The 18437-nt window shown below is 47.0% G+C and overlaps 1 protein-coding gene across 2 annotated transcripts in view; it reads right to left on the reverse strand.

Moving 5' to 3' along the window:
* Window positions 1–15661, reverse strand: part of LOC135510415 (phosphofurin acidic cluster sorting protein 1-like) — a 107760-nt gene extending 92099 nt beyond the window's left edge. Inside the window, exons 1-2 of one of the 2 annotated variants that reach the window (XM_064931306.1) lie at window positions 15585–15661; window positions 12884–13054 (exon numbers count right to left, since the gene is read on the reverse strand). In XM_064931306.1, the coding sequence (XP_064787378.1) occupies window positions 12884–13038 (155 nt within the window). In that variant the 5' untranslated portion in view covers window positions 13039–13054; window positions 15585–15661. Of the gene's footprint in view, window positions 1–12883; window positions 13358–15584 lie in introns of those variants that run through there. The other variant, XM_064931307.1, reaches the window with a different exon arrangement.
* Between the last annotated feature and the right edge of the window lie 2776 nt (window positions 15662–18437).

The following is an 18437-nucleotide window of genomic DNA, read 5'->3' on the forward strand; positions in this document are numbered from 1 at the left end:
AACTTTGATGTAATGTTCTTAAAACAAGTCCAAATGAGGCTCAGTAGTGTGTGTTGGCTCCACGTGCCTGTATGACCTCCCTACAACGCCTGGGCATGCTCCTGATGAGGTGGCGGATGGTCTCCTGAGGGATCTCCTCTCAGACCTGGACTAAAGCATCCGCCAACTCCTGGACAGTCTGTGGTGCAACGTGGCGTTGGTGGATGGAGTGAGACATGATGTCCCAGATGTGCTCAATTGGATTCAGGTCTGGGGAACGGGCGGGCCAATCCATAGCATCAATGCCTTCCTCTTGCAGGAACTGCTGACACACTCCAGCCACATGACATTTAGTATTGTCTTGCATTAGGAGGAACCCAGGGCCAACCGCACCAGCATATGGTCTCACAAGGGGTCTGAGGATCTTATCTCAGTACCTAATGGCAGTCAGGCTACCTCTGGCGAGCACATGGAGGGCTGTGCGGCCCCCCAAAGAAATGCCACCCCACACCATGACAGACCCACCACCAAACCGGTCATGCTGGAGGATGTTGCAGGCAGCAGAACGTTCTCCCCGGCGTCTCCAGACTCTGTCACGTCTGTTACGTGCTCAGTGTGAACTTGCTTTCATCTGTGAGGAGCACAGGGCGTCAGTGGCGAATTTTCTCTGGCAAATGCCAAATGTCCTGCACGGTGTTGGGCTGTAAGCACAACCCCCACCTGTGGACGTCGGTCCCTCATACCACCCTTATGGAGTCTGTTTCTGACCGTTTGAGCAGACGCATGCACATTTGTGGCCTGCTGGAGGTCATTTTGCAGGGCTCTGGCAGTGCTCCTCCTGCTCCTCCTTGCACAAAGGCGGAGGTAATGGTCCTGCTGCTCGGTTGTTGCCCTCCTACGGCCTCCTCCACGTCTCCTGATGTACTGGCCTGTCTCCTGGTAGCGCCTCCATGCTCTGGACACAACGCTGACAGACACAGCAAACCTTCTTGTCACAGCTCGCATTGATGTGCCATCCTGGATGAGCTGCACTACCTGAGCCACTTGTGTGGGTTGTAGACTCCGTCTCTGCATCTGTCCTCGTGCTCCTAGACCTTAGTGCTGCTTTTGATACCATTGATCACCACATTCTTTTGGAGAGATTGGAATCCCAAATTGGTCTACACGGACAAGTTCTGGCCTGGTTTAGATCTTATCTGTCGGAAAGATATCAGTTTGTCTCTGTGAATGGTTTGTCCTCTGACAAATCAACTGTAAATTTTGGTGTTCCTCAAGGTTCCATTTTAGGACCACTATTGTTTTCACTATATATTTTACCTCTTGGGGGATGTCATTCGAAAACATAATGTTAACTTTTACTGCTATGCGGATGACACACAGCTGTACATTTCAATGAAACATGGTGAAGCCCCAAAATTGCCCTCGCTAGAAGCATGTGTTTCAGACAAAAGGAAGTGGATGGCTGCAAACTTTCTACTTTTAAACTCGGACAAAACAGAGATGCTTGTTCTAGGTCCCAAGAAACAAAGAGATCTTCTGTTGAATCTGACAATTAATCTTAATGGTTGTACAGTTGTCTCAAATAAAACTGTGAAGGACCTCGGCGTTACTCTGGACCCTGATCTCTCTTTTGAAGAACATATCAAGACCATTTCAAGGACAGCTTTTTTCCATCTACGTAACATTGCAAAAATCAGAAACTTTCTGTCCAAAAATGATGCAGAAAAATTAATCCATGCTTTTGTCACTTCTAGGTTAGACTACTGCAATGCTCTACTTTCCGGCTACCCGGATAAAGCACTAAATAAACTTCAGTTAATGCGAAATACGGCTGCAAGAATCCTGACTAGAACCAAAATATTTGATCATATTACTCCAGTGCTAGCCTCCCTACACTGGCTTCCTGTCAAAGCAAGGGCTGATTTCAAGGTTTTACTGCTAACCTACAAAGCATTACATGGGCTTGCTCCTACCTATCTCTCTGATTTGGTCCTGCCGTACATACCTACACGTACGCTACGGTCACAAGACACAGGCCTCCTAATTGTCCCTAGAATTTCTAAGCAAACAGCTGGAGGCAGGGCTTTCTCCTATAGAGCTCAATTTTTATGGAACGGTCTGCCTACCCGTGTCAGAGACGCAAACTCGGTCTCAACCTTTAAGTCTTTACTGAAGACTCATCTCTTCAGTGGGTCATATGATTGAGTGTAGTCTGGCCCAGGAGTGGGAAGGTGAACGGAAAGGCTCTGGACCAACGAACCGCCCTTGCTGTCTCTGCCTGGCCGGTCCCCCCCCCCCCCCTTGGGTTGTGCCGTGGAGGAGATCTTTGTGGGCTATACTCAGCCTTGTCTCAGGATGGTAAGTTGGTGGTTGAAGATATCCCTCTAGTGGTGTGGGGGCTGTGCTTTGGCAAAGTAGGTGGGGTTATATCCTTCCTGTTTGGCCCTGTCCGGGGGTGTCCTCGGATGGGGCCACAGTGTCTCCTGACCTTTGTCTCAGCCTCCAGTATTTATGCTGCAGTAGTTTATGTGTCGGGGGGCTGGGGTCAGTTTGTTATATCTGGAGTACTTCTCCTGTCCTATTCGGTGTCCTGTGTGAATTTAAGTGTGCTCTCTCTAATTCTCTCTTTCTTTCTCTCTCTCGGAGGACCTGAGCCCTAGGACCATGCCTCAGGACTACCTGACATGATGACTCCTTGCTGTCCCCAGTCCACCTGGCCGTGCTGCTGCTCCAGTTTCAACTGTTCTGCCTTATTATTATTGGACCATGCTGGTCATTTATGAACATTTGAACATCTTGGCCATGTTCTGTTATAATCTCCACCCGGCACAGCCAGAAGAGGACTGACCACCCCACATAGCCTGGTTCCTCTCTAGGTTTCTTCCTAGGTTTTGGCCTTTCTAGAGAGTTTTTCCTAGCCACCGTGCTTCTACACCTGCATTGCTTGCTGTTTGGGGTTTTAGGCTGGGTTTCTGTACAGCACTTTGAGATATCAGCTGATGTACGAAGGGCTATATGAATAAATTTGATTTGGTCTCATGCTACCACTAAAGTGAAAACACCGCCAGCATTCAAAAGTGACCAAAACATCAGCTAGAAAGCATAGGAACTGAGAAGTGGTCTGTGGTCACCACCTGCAGAACCACTCCTTTATTGAGGGTGTATTGCTAATTGCCTATAATTCCCACCTGTTGTCTATTCCATTTGCACAACAGCATGTGAAATATATTGTCAATCAGTGTTGCTTCCTAAGTGGACAGTTTGATTTCACAGAAGTGTGATTGACTTGGAGTTACATTGTGTTGTTTAAGTGTTCCCTTGATTTTTTTGGAGCAGTGTATATATATATACACACATTTTTGTAATAATGACAATTGCAACGATACTGAATGAACAATGAACACTTTTTTATTTTAACTTAATATAATACATGTGGGCTTTTGGATGGGTGTTCTTAAGGTGATTCCACAGGTTGGTGGTATTGTTTGATTTAGCCGTTGCTGACCCCATGTTTACATCTTTATCACAAATAAGACACCTTGCTTTCCCTGGTGCCAATTCCATGTAATAGTCCCACACTGGTGCTCTGCTTTTCTCTGCCATCTGTAAAACACACACAGCTCTGAAGTGACAATGATGCTGAAGAGTCTGCTTAGGAGACAAATACTCTCAACTGTTTGAATACAAATAAGAGTTCAGGTTACCTGTGATGAATGTTGAAAACAAAAACTGTAATTTCTACATGTGTCACGTTCTGACCTTTATTTCCTTTGTTTTTGTTACTCTGTTGGATTGTGGTTTTCATGTGTGTATTCTCCGGACTGTTTGGTCCTGTGTTTGGGCTGGTCTGTTCTATGCGCCCTGTATGTTGGCGTGACCGTTTTTTTTGCTCTCTGCGCCTGATTCCAACCCACCACTCCTAGTATCCCGTGACAACATGCAGGAAATCCTATTTTAATAATGGACATGGTAAGAATTGACTACCAAAGTGCGAGTTATAATTCCCATGACACCTTCATTAATTTATTCCATAGGATATTTTTAGATTCACTTAAAATAAGGTCTGTGTTTCGTGTAGGCTTACACCACCGTGTCAATTTTATAACTGTGTAGATATCCAAAAGGAAGGTGACTCTGATCAATATTGGCTAAATATAAGCGAAGATCTTTTTTTTGTACAGTGGATTTATGAAAATATTTTGACAAACGTTACCTTATCCTAGTGAGATTTACACGGGTATCAAAACGCAGAGGCGGTTTAAGCACGAAACACAGACCTTATTGGAAGTAGATCGTGAGATTCTCTATGGAAGACATGAACTGAGGTGGTTTAAGCACGAAACACAGACCTTATTTGAAGTAGATCAAGACATTCTCTATGGAAGACATGAACGGTAAAATAATGAAGGAACCCCTTTCAAGTTAAGCCGCAAGTTATAACAAGAATTATAACGCGTAAACCATTTCTCTATAAACCATATACCTTTGACTATTACGAGCCTGCTGCTGCCTACCACCCCTCAGTCAGACTGCTCTATCAAATATCAAATTATAGACTTCACTATAATAAAAACACAGAAATACGAGCCTTGGGTCAAATCCAGAAACTATCACCTCGAAAACAAAATGTTTATTCCGTTCCGTATTTTATCTAACGGGTGGCATCCATGAGTCTAAATATTGCTGTTACATTGCACAACCTTCAATGTTATGTCATAATTACGTAAAAATCTGGCAAATTAGTTCGCAGAGCCGGGCTAATTAATTGTCCATTCCGATTAAACGGTCGACCTCTACTACAGACCCCAGCTCTACTCCCAGCTCCAACTACAGACCCAGCTACAGACCCCAGCTACAGACCCAGCTCCAGCCCCAGCTACAGACCCAGCTACAGGCCCCAGCTCCAGACCTCAGCCCCAGCTCCAGACCTCAGCTCCAGCCCCAGACCTCAGCTCCAGCCCCAGACCTCAGCTCCAGCCCCAGCTACAGGCCCCAGCTCCAGACCTCAGCTCCAGCTCCAGTCCTCAGCTCCAGCCCCAGCTACAGATCCCAGCTACAGGCCCCAGCTACAGACCTCAGCTCCAGCCCCAGAACTCAGCTCCAGCTACAGACCTCAGCTCCAGCCCCAGCTACAGGCCCCAGCTCCAGACCTCAGCTCCAGCTCCAGCTCCAGACCTCAGCTCCAGCCCCAGCTACAGACCTCAGCTCCAGCCCCAGCTACAGACCTCAGCTCCAGCCCCAGCTACAGACCTCAGCTCCAGCCCCAGCTACAGACATCAGCTCCAGCCCCAGCTACAGACCTCAGCTCCAGCTACAGACCTCAGCTCCAGCCCCAGCTACAGACCTCAGCTCCAGCCCTAGCTACAGACCTCAACTCCAGCCCTAGCTACAGACCTCAGCACCAGACCTCAGCTCCAGCCCCAGCTCCAGACCTCAGCTCCAGCCCCAGCTACAGGCCCCAGCTACAGACCTCAGCTCCAGCCCCAGCTACAGGCCCCAGCTACAGACCTTAGCTCCAGCCCTCAGCTACAGACCTCAGCTCCAGCCCTCAGCTACAGACCTCAGCTCCAGACCTTAGCTCCAGCCCCAGCTACAGACCTCAGCTCCAGCCCCAGCTACAGACCTCAGCTCCAGACCTTAGCTCCAGCCCCAGCTACAGACCTCAGCTCCAGCCCTCAGCTACAGACCTCAGCTCCAGACCTTAGCTACAGACCTTAGCTCCAGCCCCAGCTACAGACCTCAGCTCCAGCCCCAGAACTCAGCTCCAGCTACAGACCTCAGCTCCAGCCCCAGCTCCAGACCTCAGCTCCAGCCCCAGCTCCAGACCTCAGCTCCAGCCCCAGCTACAGACCTCAGCTCCAGCCCCAGCTACAGACCTCAGCTCCAGCCCCAGCTACAAACCTCAGCTCCAGCTCCAGCCCCAGCTACAGACCTCAGCTCCAGCTACAGACCTCAGCTCCAGCCCCAGCTCCAGACCTCAGCTCCAGCCCCAGCTACAGACCTCAGCTCCAGCCCCAGCTACAAACCTCAGCTCCAGCCCCAGCTACAGACCTCAGCTCCAGCTACAGACCTCAGCTCCAGCCCCAGCTCCAGACCTCAGCTCCAGCCCCAGCTCCAGACCTCAGCTCCAGCCCCAGCTACAGACCTCAGCTCCAGCCCCAGCTACAGACCTCAGCTCCAGCCCCAGCTACAAACCTCAGCTCCAGCCCCAGCTACAGACCTCAGCTCCAGCTACAGACCTCAGCTCCAGACCCAGCTACAGACCTCAGCTCCAGCCCTAGCTACAGACCTCAACTCCAGCCCTAGCTACAGACCTCAGCACCAGACCTCAGCTCCAGCCCCAGCTCCAGACCTCAGCTCCAGACCTCAGCTCCAGCCCCAGCTACAGGCCCCAGCTACAGACCTCAGCTCCAGCCCCAGCTACAGGCCCCAGCTACAGACCTCAGCTCCAGCCCTCAGCTACAGACCTCAGCTACAGACCTCAGCTCCAGCCCTCAGCTACAGACCTCAGCTCCAGCCCTCAGCTACAGACCTCAGCTCCAGACCTTAGCTCCAGCCCCAGCTACAGACCTCAGCTCCAGCCCCAGCTACAGACCTCAGCTCCAGACCTTAGCTCCAGCCCCAGCTACAGACCTCAGCTCCAGCCCCAGCTACAGACCTCAGCTCCAGCCCTCAGCTACAGACCTTAGCTCCAGCCCCAGCTACAGACCTCAGCTCCAGCCCCAGCTACAGACCTCAGCTACAGACCTCAGCTCCAGCCCCAGCTACAGACCTCAGCTCCAGCCCCAGCTACAGACCTCAGCTCCAGACCTCAGCTCCAGCCCCAGCTACAGACCTCAGCTCCAGCCCCAACTACAGACCTCAGCTCCAGCCCCAGCTACAGACCTCAGCTACAGACCTCAGCTCCAGCCCCAACTACAGACCTCAGCTCCAGCCCCAGCTACAGACCTCAGCTCCAGCCCCACCTACAGACCTCAGCTCCAGCCCCAGCTACAGACCTCAGCTACAGACCTCAGCTCCAGCCCCAGCTACAGACCTCAGCTCCAGCCCCAGCTACGACGAGGGACAGAGTTGACTACAGCTCAGCAGTAAAACTCATCCAACCGTCCGTTCCGTTCCAGTCCTCTGGGCTGGAGTCACAGGAATTTCCCTTGGTTCATGCCAGGGCCTTGTGCTTCAACAACTCAGTCGGCAGGAGCAGGAATCCCAACCATCCCCTTATGTCAACTCTCAGCCTGCGTCCCACGTGGTACCCTAAATAGTGCACTACTTTTGACCAGGGCCCATAGGGCTGTTAAAAAGTAGTACGCTATGTAGGGGAAAGGGTGTAATTTGGAACTGACTCCAACAACTGACTAACACGCTTAGTAATGGGAATGTTTCATTATTTCAATGCCACATACAGCAGAGCTATATTAACAGCTACATTTAAGGTTTGGTGGTGATCAGCTGAAACACATTGCAGGAAGGGTAGGCTATTTTTGTCACTGGGATTATTTGGTTTGGGAATAAAATAAATGTTGTCTCTTGTCCTCATCCTCCCGTCCGCTCTCTTGTCCTTATCCCCCCGTCCGCTCTCTTGTCCTCATCCCCCCTCTGCTCTCTTGTCCCTCATCCCCCCTCTGCTCGCTTGTCCCTCATCCCCCATCCTCTCTCTTGTCCTCATCCCCCGTCTGCTCTCTTGTCCCTCATCCCCCTCTGCTCTCTTGTCCCTCATCCCCCGTCCGCTCTCTTGTCCCTCATCCCCCGTCCGCTCTCTTGTCCCTCATCCCCCGTCCGCTCTCTTGTCCCTCATCCCCCGTCCGCTCACCCGCAGGGTGAGTTCGAAGAAAGTCAATGAGGCGAAAAAGCTGTGAAATGAGATGGTTGGTGACAAGCGCTGGTGATGATTGTGACGCTGCAGAAACATGGTAAATTGGAGAAAGTAGGTTACTGTAGTGTATACTGATCAAGGACCAGTTTAGTTCCCCCTTCAGCATAGTTCATTATGGTAAAGTGGCAATAAAGGCTGACTCTGGAACTGACCTCACAGAGGCACTTTTAGTCAATGCAAACAACACGCAAATTGTGGGTAGACAGGAACAGGAAGAGGTTACAGCTACAAACCTCTACAGTGAGGAAATTCATGATCCAGTTTTCTGCAGCAATCACAATGACAAGACAGCTTGGGCCTGTCTTGAGACACAAGTTGAGACACTTACCTCCTCCCTTCCTTGAAGTGACCACATATCTCCAGGGGTGAAAGTAGGCGGTATGTTTCAGAACGGCATCCCAGCAAAATAAATTGCGGGGGTTACGCCGTTACGGTAAAACATGAGCCATTCACAATAATTCAAACAAAATGTCAAGAGAACTGTAGGCTATTAGACAACTTTTGAATATGTCAGAGGCATTGAAAAAATGAGCGAATGGACTTGAAAACTGGTGGTAAAGCCTGCGCTCCAAAATGCGATGTGGTTTGATGAGAACACCAAGGCAGAGACGAATGGCCGACACCGAGGCGCACGCGGACTGCAGTGGACGCATAAAATCTGGTCTAATGACAATTCTGGCCTCATGGCCTGTTAAAGGAGCCCTTTGAAGTGATTGTTAGACAATCCGATGAGGGTTGTGTTTATGCCACAGTAAAAGCTAAAACATTTAAAAAAGTTAAATAACACATATTTACAACTAGGCCCACAGAGATCCTATTGAATGAATATGGATTCTATATGGAAAACTATGACAAGCCCATACATTTTTTTAAGGACATAAAGGAGGTCCCGTACAAGGAAGAAATTAATTCTACTTCCACCCCTGCATATTTGACAAGATTGGACAGGTGAAACTCAGGATTCTCTAGCACAGTCTAACGATCTAGGCTGCATTGCGTCAGATCAGTGATTGCCTCATGGAAAGAGAGAAAGAAAAGAAGGTGGGAAGAAAGAAAGAAAAAGAAAGAAAGAATGAAAGAAAGAATGAAAGAAAGAAAGAAGGAGTGTATTTCTCAGAGTTCTGCTTCCCTGTCTGTTTCTCTGCAGTGAAATGGAAGAAGGGGTGATGGACCACGACCTGCTAAAGCATGAAACTGTGCAGATGCAGCACGGTGACATCACTATGCACTGAAACATGAAATAGTCAACAAACCTCCCAAAAACAACGGAGACCTTCTCTAGCCTTAGTAATAGTCCGAGACAGGATGTCAAAGTGACAGAGTAAGGACACAGACGGGATATTTTAGAGAACAACTCATCTACACACTTAACCCGAAAAAGCACTTGACAAAAATACTGAAATGCACACCGTCAAAGCACACTCAAGGGCTTTAGTTCTAGATGAACAAAGCTCTAAAGCTTTTTGAAAAGGATCATTAGAAAGCACAGTACTAAAGCCCATGTGATGACGCTTTTACCAGTCCTGTCTAATGCACTGGCATCTCGGTATCAGTGTTTCTGCACTACGGTTATGATATGGTTATTATATGGTAATGAAGTTACTATGATTCTTCTTTTTTTTTAGATATATATTTTAAGGGATTTCCAGGTTTTATTGAACAGATAGCGAGAGAGAATGACCGTGGGGAAAGATAGAGAGAGGTTGTGTCAACGGATTCGAACCTATGCCGATATAGCCAGAGTCAGTGTGCGAGCTTAGCATGTAACAAATCTATGCCGATATAGCCAGGGTCAGTGTGCTAGCTTAGCATGTAACAAATCTATGCCGATATAGCCAGGGTCAGTGTGCTAGCTTTGCATTTAACAAACCTATGCCGATATACCCAGGGTCAGTGTGCGAGCTTAGCATGTAACAAACCTATGCCGATATAGCCAGGGTCAGTGTGCTAGCTTAGCATGTAACAAACCTATGCTGATATAGCCAGGGTCAGTGTGCTGGCTTTGCATTTAACGAACCTATGCCGATATAGCCAGGGTCAGTGTGCTAGCTTTGCATTTAACAAACCTATGCCGATATAGCCAGGGTCAGTGTGCTAGCTTAGCATGTAACAAACCTATGCCGATATAGCCAGGGTCAGTGTGCTAGCTTAGCATGTAACAAACCTATGCCGATATAGCCAGGGTCAGTGTGCTAGCTTAGCATGTAACAAACCTATGCCGATATAGCCAGGGTCAGTGTGCTAGCTTAGCATGTAACAAACCTATGCCGATATAGCCAGGGTCAGTGTGCGAGCTTAGCATGTAACAAATCTATGCCGATATAGCCAGGGTCAGTGTGCTAGCTTAGCATGTAACAAATCTATGCCGATATAGCCAGGGTCAGTGTGCTAGCTTTGCATTTAACAAACCTATGCCGATATAGCCAGGGTCATGGGGCGAGCTTAGCATGTAACAAACCTATGCCGATATAGCCAGGGTCAGTGTGCTAGCTTAGCATGTAACAAACCTATGCTGATATAGCCAGGGTCAGTGTGCTGGCTTTGCATTTAACGAACCTATGCCGATATAGCCAGGGTCAGTGTGCTAGCTTTGCATTTAACAAACCTATGCCGATATAGCCAGGGTCAGTGTGCTAGCTTAGCATGTAACAAACCTATGCCGATATAGCCAGGGTCAGTGTGCGAGCTTAGCATGTAACAAATCTATGCCGATATAGCCAGGGTCAGTGTGCTAGCTTAGCATGTAACAAATCTATGCCGATATAGCCAGGGTCAGTGTGCTAGCTTTGCATTTAACAAACCTATGCCGATATAGCCAGGGTCATGGGGCGAGCTTAGCATGTAACAAACCTATGCCGATATAGCCAGGGTCAGTGTGCTAGCTTAGCATGTAACAAACCTATGCTGATATAGCCAGGGTCAGTGTGCTGGCTTTGCATTTAACGAACCTATGCCGATATAGCCAGGGTCAGTGTGCTAGCTTTGCATTTAACAAACCTATGCCGATATAGCCAGGGTCAGTGTGCTAGCTTAGCATGTAACAAATCTATGCCGATATAGCCAGGGTCAGTGTGCTAGCTTTGCATTTAACAAACCTATGCCGATATAGCCAGGGTCAGTGTGCGAGCTTAGCATGTAACAAACCTATGCCGATATAGCCAGGGTCAGTGTGCTAGCTTAGCATGTAACAAACCTATGCTGATATAGCCAGGGTCAGTGTGCTGGCTTTGCATTTAACGAACCTATGCCGATATAGCCAGGGTCAGTGTGCTAGCTTTGCATTTAACAAACCTATGCCGATATAGCCAGGGTCAGTGTGCTAGCTTAGCATGTAACAAACCTATGCCGATATAGCCAGGGTCAGTGTGCTAGCTTAGCATGTAACAAACCTATGCCGATATAGCCAGGGTCAGTGTGCTAGCTTAGCATGTAACAAACCTATGCCGATATAGCCAGGGTCAGTGTGCTAGCTTAGCATGTAACAAACCTATGCCGATATAGCCAGGGTCAGTGTGCTAGCTTAGCATGTAACATTGCCTCCCTCAACTTGCTTGTGACTGGGCTTGAACCTGGGTCCTCTACCTCCCTCTTTCTTTCTCTCAACTTGTCTCTGGAGCTATGCCAACACACGTAACCACCCGCTTGACAACCTGGGAACCGATTGAACTGTACAAAGCTGTTCCAAATGGATGGCTCCAACGGCGACATTTCTAGCTAGCTGTGGAGGGAGGTTACGGTACGTTCTAAACTACTTTACAACGACACTGTTAACATCTGTGCCAGAGGTTGCAGCATTACCTCTAGTCCACACTGTGAACCTTCTATCGGCCAATGTTATGTTACTAGGACAGTGTAGTTCTGTACGAGCTGTCTATGGCCATTGAGAAGGGGGTAGGGTAGATGTTTAAACACACACACATACCAATGAGCACATCAAGTGTCCTATAGCATAAGAAACTGTAGTACAGCAGGGAGGGAGGGAATGAAAAGATAGAAAGATAGAGAAAGTGGCAGACAGTGGCCTCTAAACTACACACACACGCACACGCACACGCACACACACACACACACACACACACAGACAAAGAGGGATCTTGAGAATGTGTTCATAATAATCATGGATCGATGTTCGGTGTGTGCTTTCCTGGCCACTCTTCCTACTGCTCCATTACATGGGATTAATACACACTCCCCTATCTGGATAAACCCTCAAAAAAGAGGATCCTATAACAAATCGACCTCATCCATTGATAAGGACTGTAGAATATTGCTAAAACCACTGGCAATATTTGAATCGAAATCAAATGGTGAAGCCTTGCGCTACGGGATGAAATACATCCAGACAGACAGTTTGTTTTTTAACAGTTTGTTCTTCTGTAAGCCATGTCACCTGAATGACCAGTGGTGCATTTGATATGGTACTTCCCCCCTAAATACCACGACCTACTGAGACATACAGAGCTAGTAGTAGGCCTACCATGTGCCTGAGAGGGAATGTACATAAAATATACATTGTTAAGAGAATATCAAGAAGACTCTTCAGCGGCAGTGTAGCCTAGTGGTTAGAGCAATGGACTAGTAACTGGAAGGTTGCAAGTTCAAATCCCCGAGCTGACAAGGTACAAAATCTGTCGTTCTGCCCCTGAACAGGCAGTTAACCCACTGTTCCTAGGCCGTCATTGAAAATAAGAATTTGTTCTTAACTGATTTGCCTAGTAAAATAAAGGTAAAATAAATAAAAAAGAATGTGGACTATAGCCTATATATATGATTGCTACGTGTCTGGGTAGACCAGGTAAACAAGACAACAACAAGATTGCGGGTTGGCAATGCATTATCATGCTCAGACACCAAAAACAATGCATGCCTCCTATGTCAACCACCTAAAGAGAATTAAAATCCCAAGTAAACACATACAGGGGGCGTCTTTATGCTTTCTGCAAACGTGCTATTTTGTGTAAACACAGACCAAACAAGAAACCAACAGACAGACAGAAAAGCAACTATCTCCTCATACTCGAATGCTCCTACCTCGGCACACAGCTTGGCGAAGAGCGGTCCACTTCCCAGGTGGCGTAGAGGTTCATGTGAACCGGGCGATTCGAGGTGATCGTGACCGGTTTGGAGGGCTGCACGTGCGGGGAGGGGGCACCTCCGGTCCGCGGGAGCCCTCCTCGCTCCGACATCACGGAGGTATGTTAGCTAAAAAGGGTTTCAAACGAACGGGTTTAATAGCCTGTCTTCTTTTCCCTCTGCCTCTTCGTTGCAAAACCTACGGTGTGTGTGAACAGTTTGGCTAGTGAATGCGTAAAAATGTTCGTCCGTGCAATCGAAAGTTAATCCTTCTCCTCTATAGAATAACTATTATTTTGGTTGTACTAGATGGTAACATTACTGTCAATGTCCTGGCTTTCACAGCGAGCGAACCCTCTTTCTTTCTCTCAACTTGTCTCTGGATGTGTATGCAGGAAGCAAAAATTTCTCAACCAAGGCAAGTACCACAATGCATAAGCAAAGAGCTACGCCTCTTGTTAAAGACGTAGCCTACGCGTCGATTCCTTTGCAGGAGAGAGAGAGAGGGAGAGTGAGAGAGAGAGGGTGGGTGAGAGAGAGGGTGAGAGAGAGGGAGAGGGTGGGTGATACAGAGAGAGAGAGAGAGATGGAGAGAGCGAGAGGGGGGGTGAGACAGAGAGAGAGCGAGAGAGGGGGTGAGAGAGAGAGGGAGAGAGCGAGAGGGGGGTGAGAGAGAAGGGGGGAGTGAGAGGGGGGTGAGAGAGAGAGAGAGAGAGAGAGAGAGAGAGAGAGAGAGGAGAGGGGGGTGAGAGAGAGCGGGGGTGAGAGAGGGGGGTGAGAGAGAGGGGGTGAGAGAGTGAGAGAGCGAGAGAGGGGGGGGTGAGAGAGAGCGAGAGAGCGGGGTGAGAGAGAGAGCGAGAGGGGGGGGTTGAGAGAGAGAGAGATATGAGAACATAATAATAACAGTGTAATAAGAAGCCCTCCCTCAACATTCTGCTTTTAAAAGGTTAGAAGTTGGTTCTTTAAGAAATTATTAGCACTCAGGTAAAGCTATATATAAATAAATTGTATTTTGTTATCAGTCAAAAAAACTTAATTGATTAATCAATCAATGTGAATGTTTGTTTGTGTTGTTTTTTTTTACTTATAGGGCACCTCTCTCCAAGCTCATTCATCGATTGCAACCATATGGATAACTTAAAAAATGTTGTCCTCAGAGGTGTGACGAGCGATGAATTCAAGGAATTTCTCCAGTATGACATGCTTAGAGGTATTCTATTTAGTTTTGAGATGTTTTAAAAGTACTCCATTCGAAACAAATGCGCGGGGAAATTCCACCCCTAAAGGGATTTAATCAGCTCAGCCCAGGTTAGCACTAGCTTCTGATAGTATAGGCCAGCCGTTCATCCCAAATGTCACCCTATTTCCTACATAGTGCCCTACTTTTCGACAAAGCCCTATGGGTCCTGGTCAAAACTCGTGCACTAGCTTATATAGGTGATAGGGTACCATTTAGGACGTAAACATTTGTGACTCACGGTCTTTCTCCATTATAGACTCCACATACTATCGCGCGTCAGTAAAGACGTTAGGATGCAAAACCGGTTAGGCCTACATGAGCTCAACTTCGTTGCGTCACACGACCTTGAGAAATGTTCACTGTGCACATGTTGACTAACTTCTCCCCCCCTTACAGTACTAGGCTACTTCAGGTAGACTTAGGCCATGCCTATTACTGAGTTATTGAATGTTCATGGTGTCTCTATAATATAGGTTATGCCTATCGCGTCGGCACTAACCATGCGATTTGGGCACGTGCTGCGCTTTGATGTAGGCCCTATTGCAAAGGAGGGGTGGCGCCCATTTTAGGCTAGTCTGGCTACTGTCTGGTTAGAATATGAATCACTCAGGTGTTGTCACTTGATAATCAGACACACACGTATCACGATTTGAACCAGCTTGTAGTGGGATTTATTTTCATTAATTTCACTATGCGTAATTGTCATTTGCAATGAGCTTGTTCAGTGGTGTAGTGGAGGGTATAAGCAGGTATATGCCATATATCCAATTATCTTTAAGTGGGCATTGCGTATACTCACATCGGAATGCTCACTGATACGAATCAAAGTAGTGGAGTGGAGGTATACCCCGTATCAATTAATACGGCTGGTGGAACAGATCGGAATGTTTAACTTAAAATGTTGATAAACTATTATTTCTTCATATTTTAGGCGCATCAATGTACCAGCCATGTACACTCGGCAGTAGACCTATGCGTGAATGTCCCAAAATGTCCTTTGCGGGAAAACTGTTCTAAAATGAGCACCGCACACGCAATCGGTTTGATGAACAGATAGAAAAATCCGTTAGAAAGAAGCGGGAAATAAAGACACAACAAATATCATCGGTTGCTAATACGATTAGGATAATGCCTTTGGCTGCTAGACAATGAAAGCATGTTGAAAGAAAACTAATAGAACAGGAGAACGCATGTGAGTAAGATAAAATAATTGCCTCCACGTCTCAATGGTGGGATTTTGGAGCAAGGTAAGACATGCCTCACAATATGAAGCAAAACGTCCAGGTTTCAAACAATTACAGAACATGAAAAATATAACGATGCTAATGATAGGTCTAACCGTTTTCTGGTAGATGGAAAGGCTTTCCTAAAAACCATCTCTATTAAATGTTAACTAGCTAGAAAGTAGTCTATGCCTACCTGTCAGAATGATATCGTGATTATTTGCGTCAACCCATTGGCAATTTCTTTCGCAAACACAATCTCGTGTGCCACAGAAACACCACTAATCAAGCAGTAGCGCTAGCTAGGTGCCCTTACGCTAGAATTAAAGGGTAACTCCCCCCCCCCCCAAAAAAAACAATGTCTTAATTCAAAAGTGGTCTCCTGATGTTGTTTAAGCATTGATATGGACTCTTAGAACATACAAGTTTGTTATTTTTCTGTAAAAAATAAAAGTAACTTTGAAAATCTGAAACCGGTGAATTTCTGACGCAGTTTATCTGTTTCAATAGTTGGTCTACTATTGGCCTACTGCACAGTACAGCTTGGGCTAAAATACCAATATATGATTGATCATGTTAGGTCATTCAGAGTGTATGTCACTGTTTCTCATATAATTTTTCACACAGTGCGCCTTTCCTCCTCCAGGCGGTCCGTTTAAACACATCGAGGAAAATGAGAGTATACCCATTTCTCCTGGCACCACTACACCGCTCCGCTTGCTATCATGACGACATCAGTTTCAAGCTTTAATGTCACGTGCATAAGTACAGTGAAATGCCGTTCTTGCAAGATCTAAACCCAACAATGCAGTAATCAATATCAATGTAACACTAAAAATAACATAAAGTAGAACAAAACTACACAAAATATATACAAATGAGAAATAAGAAGAACAGGAGAAAGTAAGAAGCTATATACAGGGTCAGTTCCAATACCATAGTTACAATGTGCAGGGATACTGGAGTGATAGAGGGAGATATGTATAGTGGTAAGGTGACTAGGCATCAGGATATATGATAAACAGAGTACCAGCAGTGTATATGATGATTGTATGTGATCGTTTGTGTAGAGTCAGTATAAATGTGTGTGCGTGTTATGTGTGTGTTGGGGTGTGTGAGTATGTATAGAGACAGTGCAGAAAATCTAATAAAATACAAGGGTCAACTCAGACAGTTCATGTAGCCATTATGTTAGCTATTTCGCAGTCTTATGGCTTAGGGATAGAAGCTGTTCAGGAGCCTGTTGGTTTCAGACTTGATGCACTGGTACCGCCTGCCATGCAGAAGCAGATTGCCAATAAGTGGGAAGGAAACAGTGTTAGACTAGATCTAGTCAATGGTGCTGGGCGTGGGCAGGAGCTCACCAGAGTGGAGTACCGGCACGGAAAATGTTCTATTGCTTCAGCGCCTTTTACTCTTATAGAATATAAGCTCAAAAGTATTGTGGAGCTCCTGCCCCTAAACGTAAATAGTACCACCACCTATTTCAGTCCAAGTCAAGCACTGGATCTATTCAAAGAGAGACTATAAATACAAAAGTATATGGACAGCCCTTCAAATTAGTGGATTCAGGTTTCCATGGCCGAGCAGCCGCACACAAGCCTCAGATCACCATGCGCAATGCCAAGCGTTGGCTGGGGTGGTGTAAAGTGGAAACATGTTCGCTACCTGCCCGAATGCAGAGATCGCTACCTGCCCGAATACATTGTGCCAACTGTAAAGTTTGGTGAAGGAGGAATAATGGTCTGGGGCTGTTTTTCATGGTTCAGGCTAGTCTTAGTTCCAGTGAAGGGAAATCTTAATGCTACAGCCTCATAATATGAAGTAAATGTTAATGCACAAAGTGAAGTCCATACAGAAATGGTTGGTTGAGATTGGTGTGAAAGAACTTGACTGGCGTGCACAGAGCCCTGACCTCAACCCCATCAAACACATTTGGGATGAATTAGAACCCCGACTGCGAGCCAGGCCTAATCAACCAACATCAGTGCCCGACCTCAATAATGCTTGTGGCTGAATGGAAACAAGTCCCTGCAGCAATGTGCCAACATCTAGAGGAAAGCCTTCCCAGAAGAGTGGAGGCTGTTATAGCAGCAAAGCGGGGACCAACTTCATTTTAATGCTTATGATTTTGAATGAGATGTTTGACGCGTGGGTGTCCACATACTTTTGGTCATGTAGTGTATGTGAGTGGGAGACAAGGACATGTTTATTAAACATATTACATTTCTCCAGAGATGTTCAATCAGCTTCAAGCCCAGGCTCTGGCTGGGCCACTCAAGGACATTTAGAGACTTGTCCCAAAGCAGCTCCTGCATTGTCCTGTTGGAAGGTGAACCTTCACCCCAGTCTGAGGTCCTAAGCGCTCTGGAGCAGGTTTTCATCAATGATCTCTCAGTACTTTGCTCCGTTCATCTTTCCCTCGATCCTGACTAGTCTCCCAGTCCCTGCCGCTGAAAAACATCCCTACAGCATGATGCTGCCACCACCACGCTTCACCGTATGGATGGTATTGGCCAATTGATAAGCGGTGGCTGGTTTCCTCCAGACTTGCTTGGCATTCAGGCCAAAGACTTCAATCTTGGTTACATCAGACCAGAGAATCTTGTTTGTCTGAGAGTTCTTTAGGTACCTTTTGGCAAACTCCATCCGGGTGGTCATGTGCCTTTTACTGAGGGGTAGCTTCCATCTGCTGCAGAGATGGTTGTCTTTCTGGATGATTCTCCACAGAAGAACTCTGGAGCTCTGTCAGAGTGACCATCATGTTCTTGGTTACCTCCCTGACCAAGGCCTTTCTCCCCAGATTGCTCAGTTTATCCGGGCAGCCAGCTCTAGGAAATCTTCTTCCATTTAAGAGTGATGGAGTCCACTGTGTTCTTACGGACCTTTAATGCTGCAGAATTTTTTTTGTACCCTTCCCCAGATCTGTGCCTCGTCACACTTCTGTCTCGGAGCTCTACGGACAATTCCTTCGACCTCATGGCTTAGTTTTTGCTCTGACATGCACTGTCAACTGTGGGACCTTATATAGACATGTGTGTGTCTTTCC

The sequence above is a fragment of the Oncorhynchus masou genome, chromosome 23 (assembly GCF_036934945.1).
Source record: "Oncorhynchus masou masou isolate Uvic2021 chromosome 23, UVic_Omas_1.1, whole genome shotgun sequence".
NCBI classification, from domain to species: Eukaryota; Metazoa; Chordata; class Actinopteri; order Salmoniformes; family Salmonidae; genus Oncorhynchus; species Oncorhynchus masou.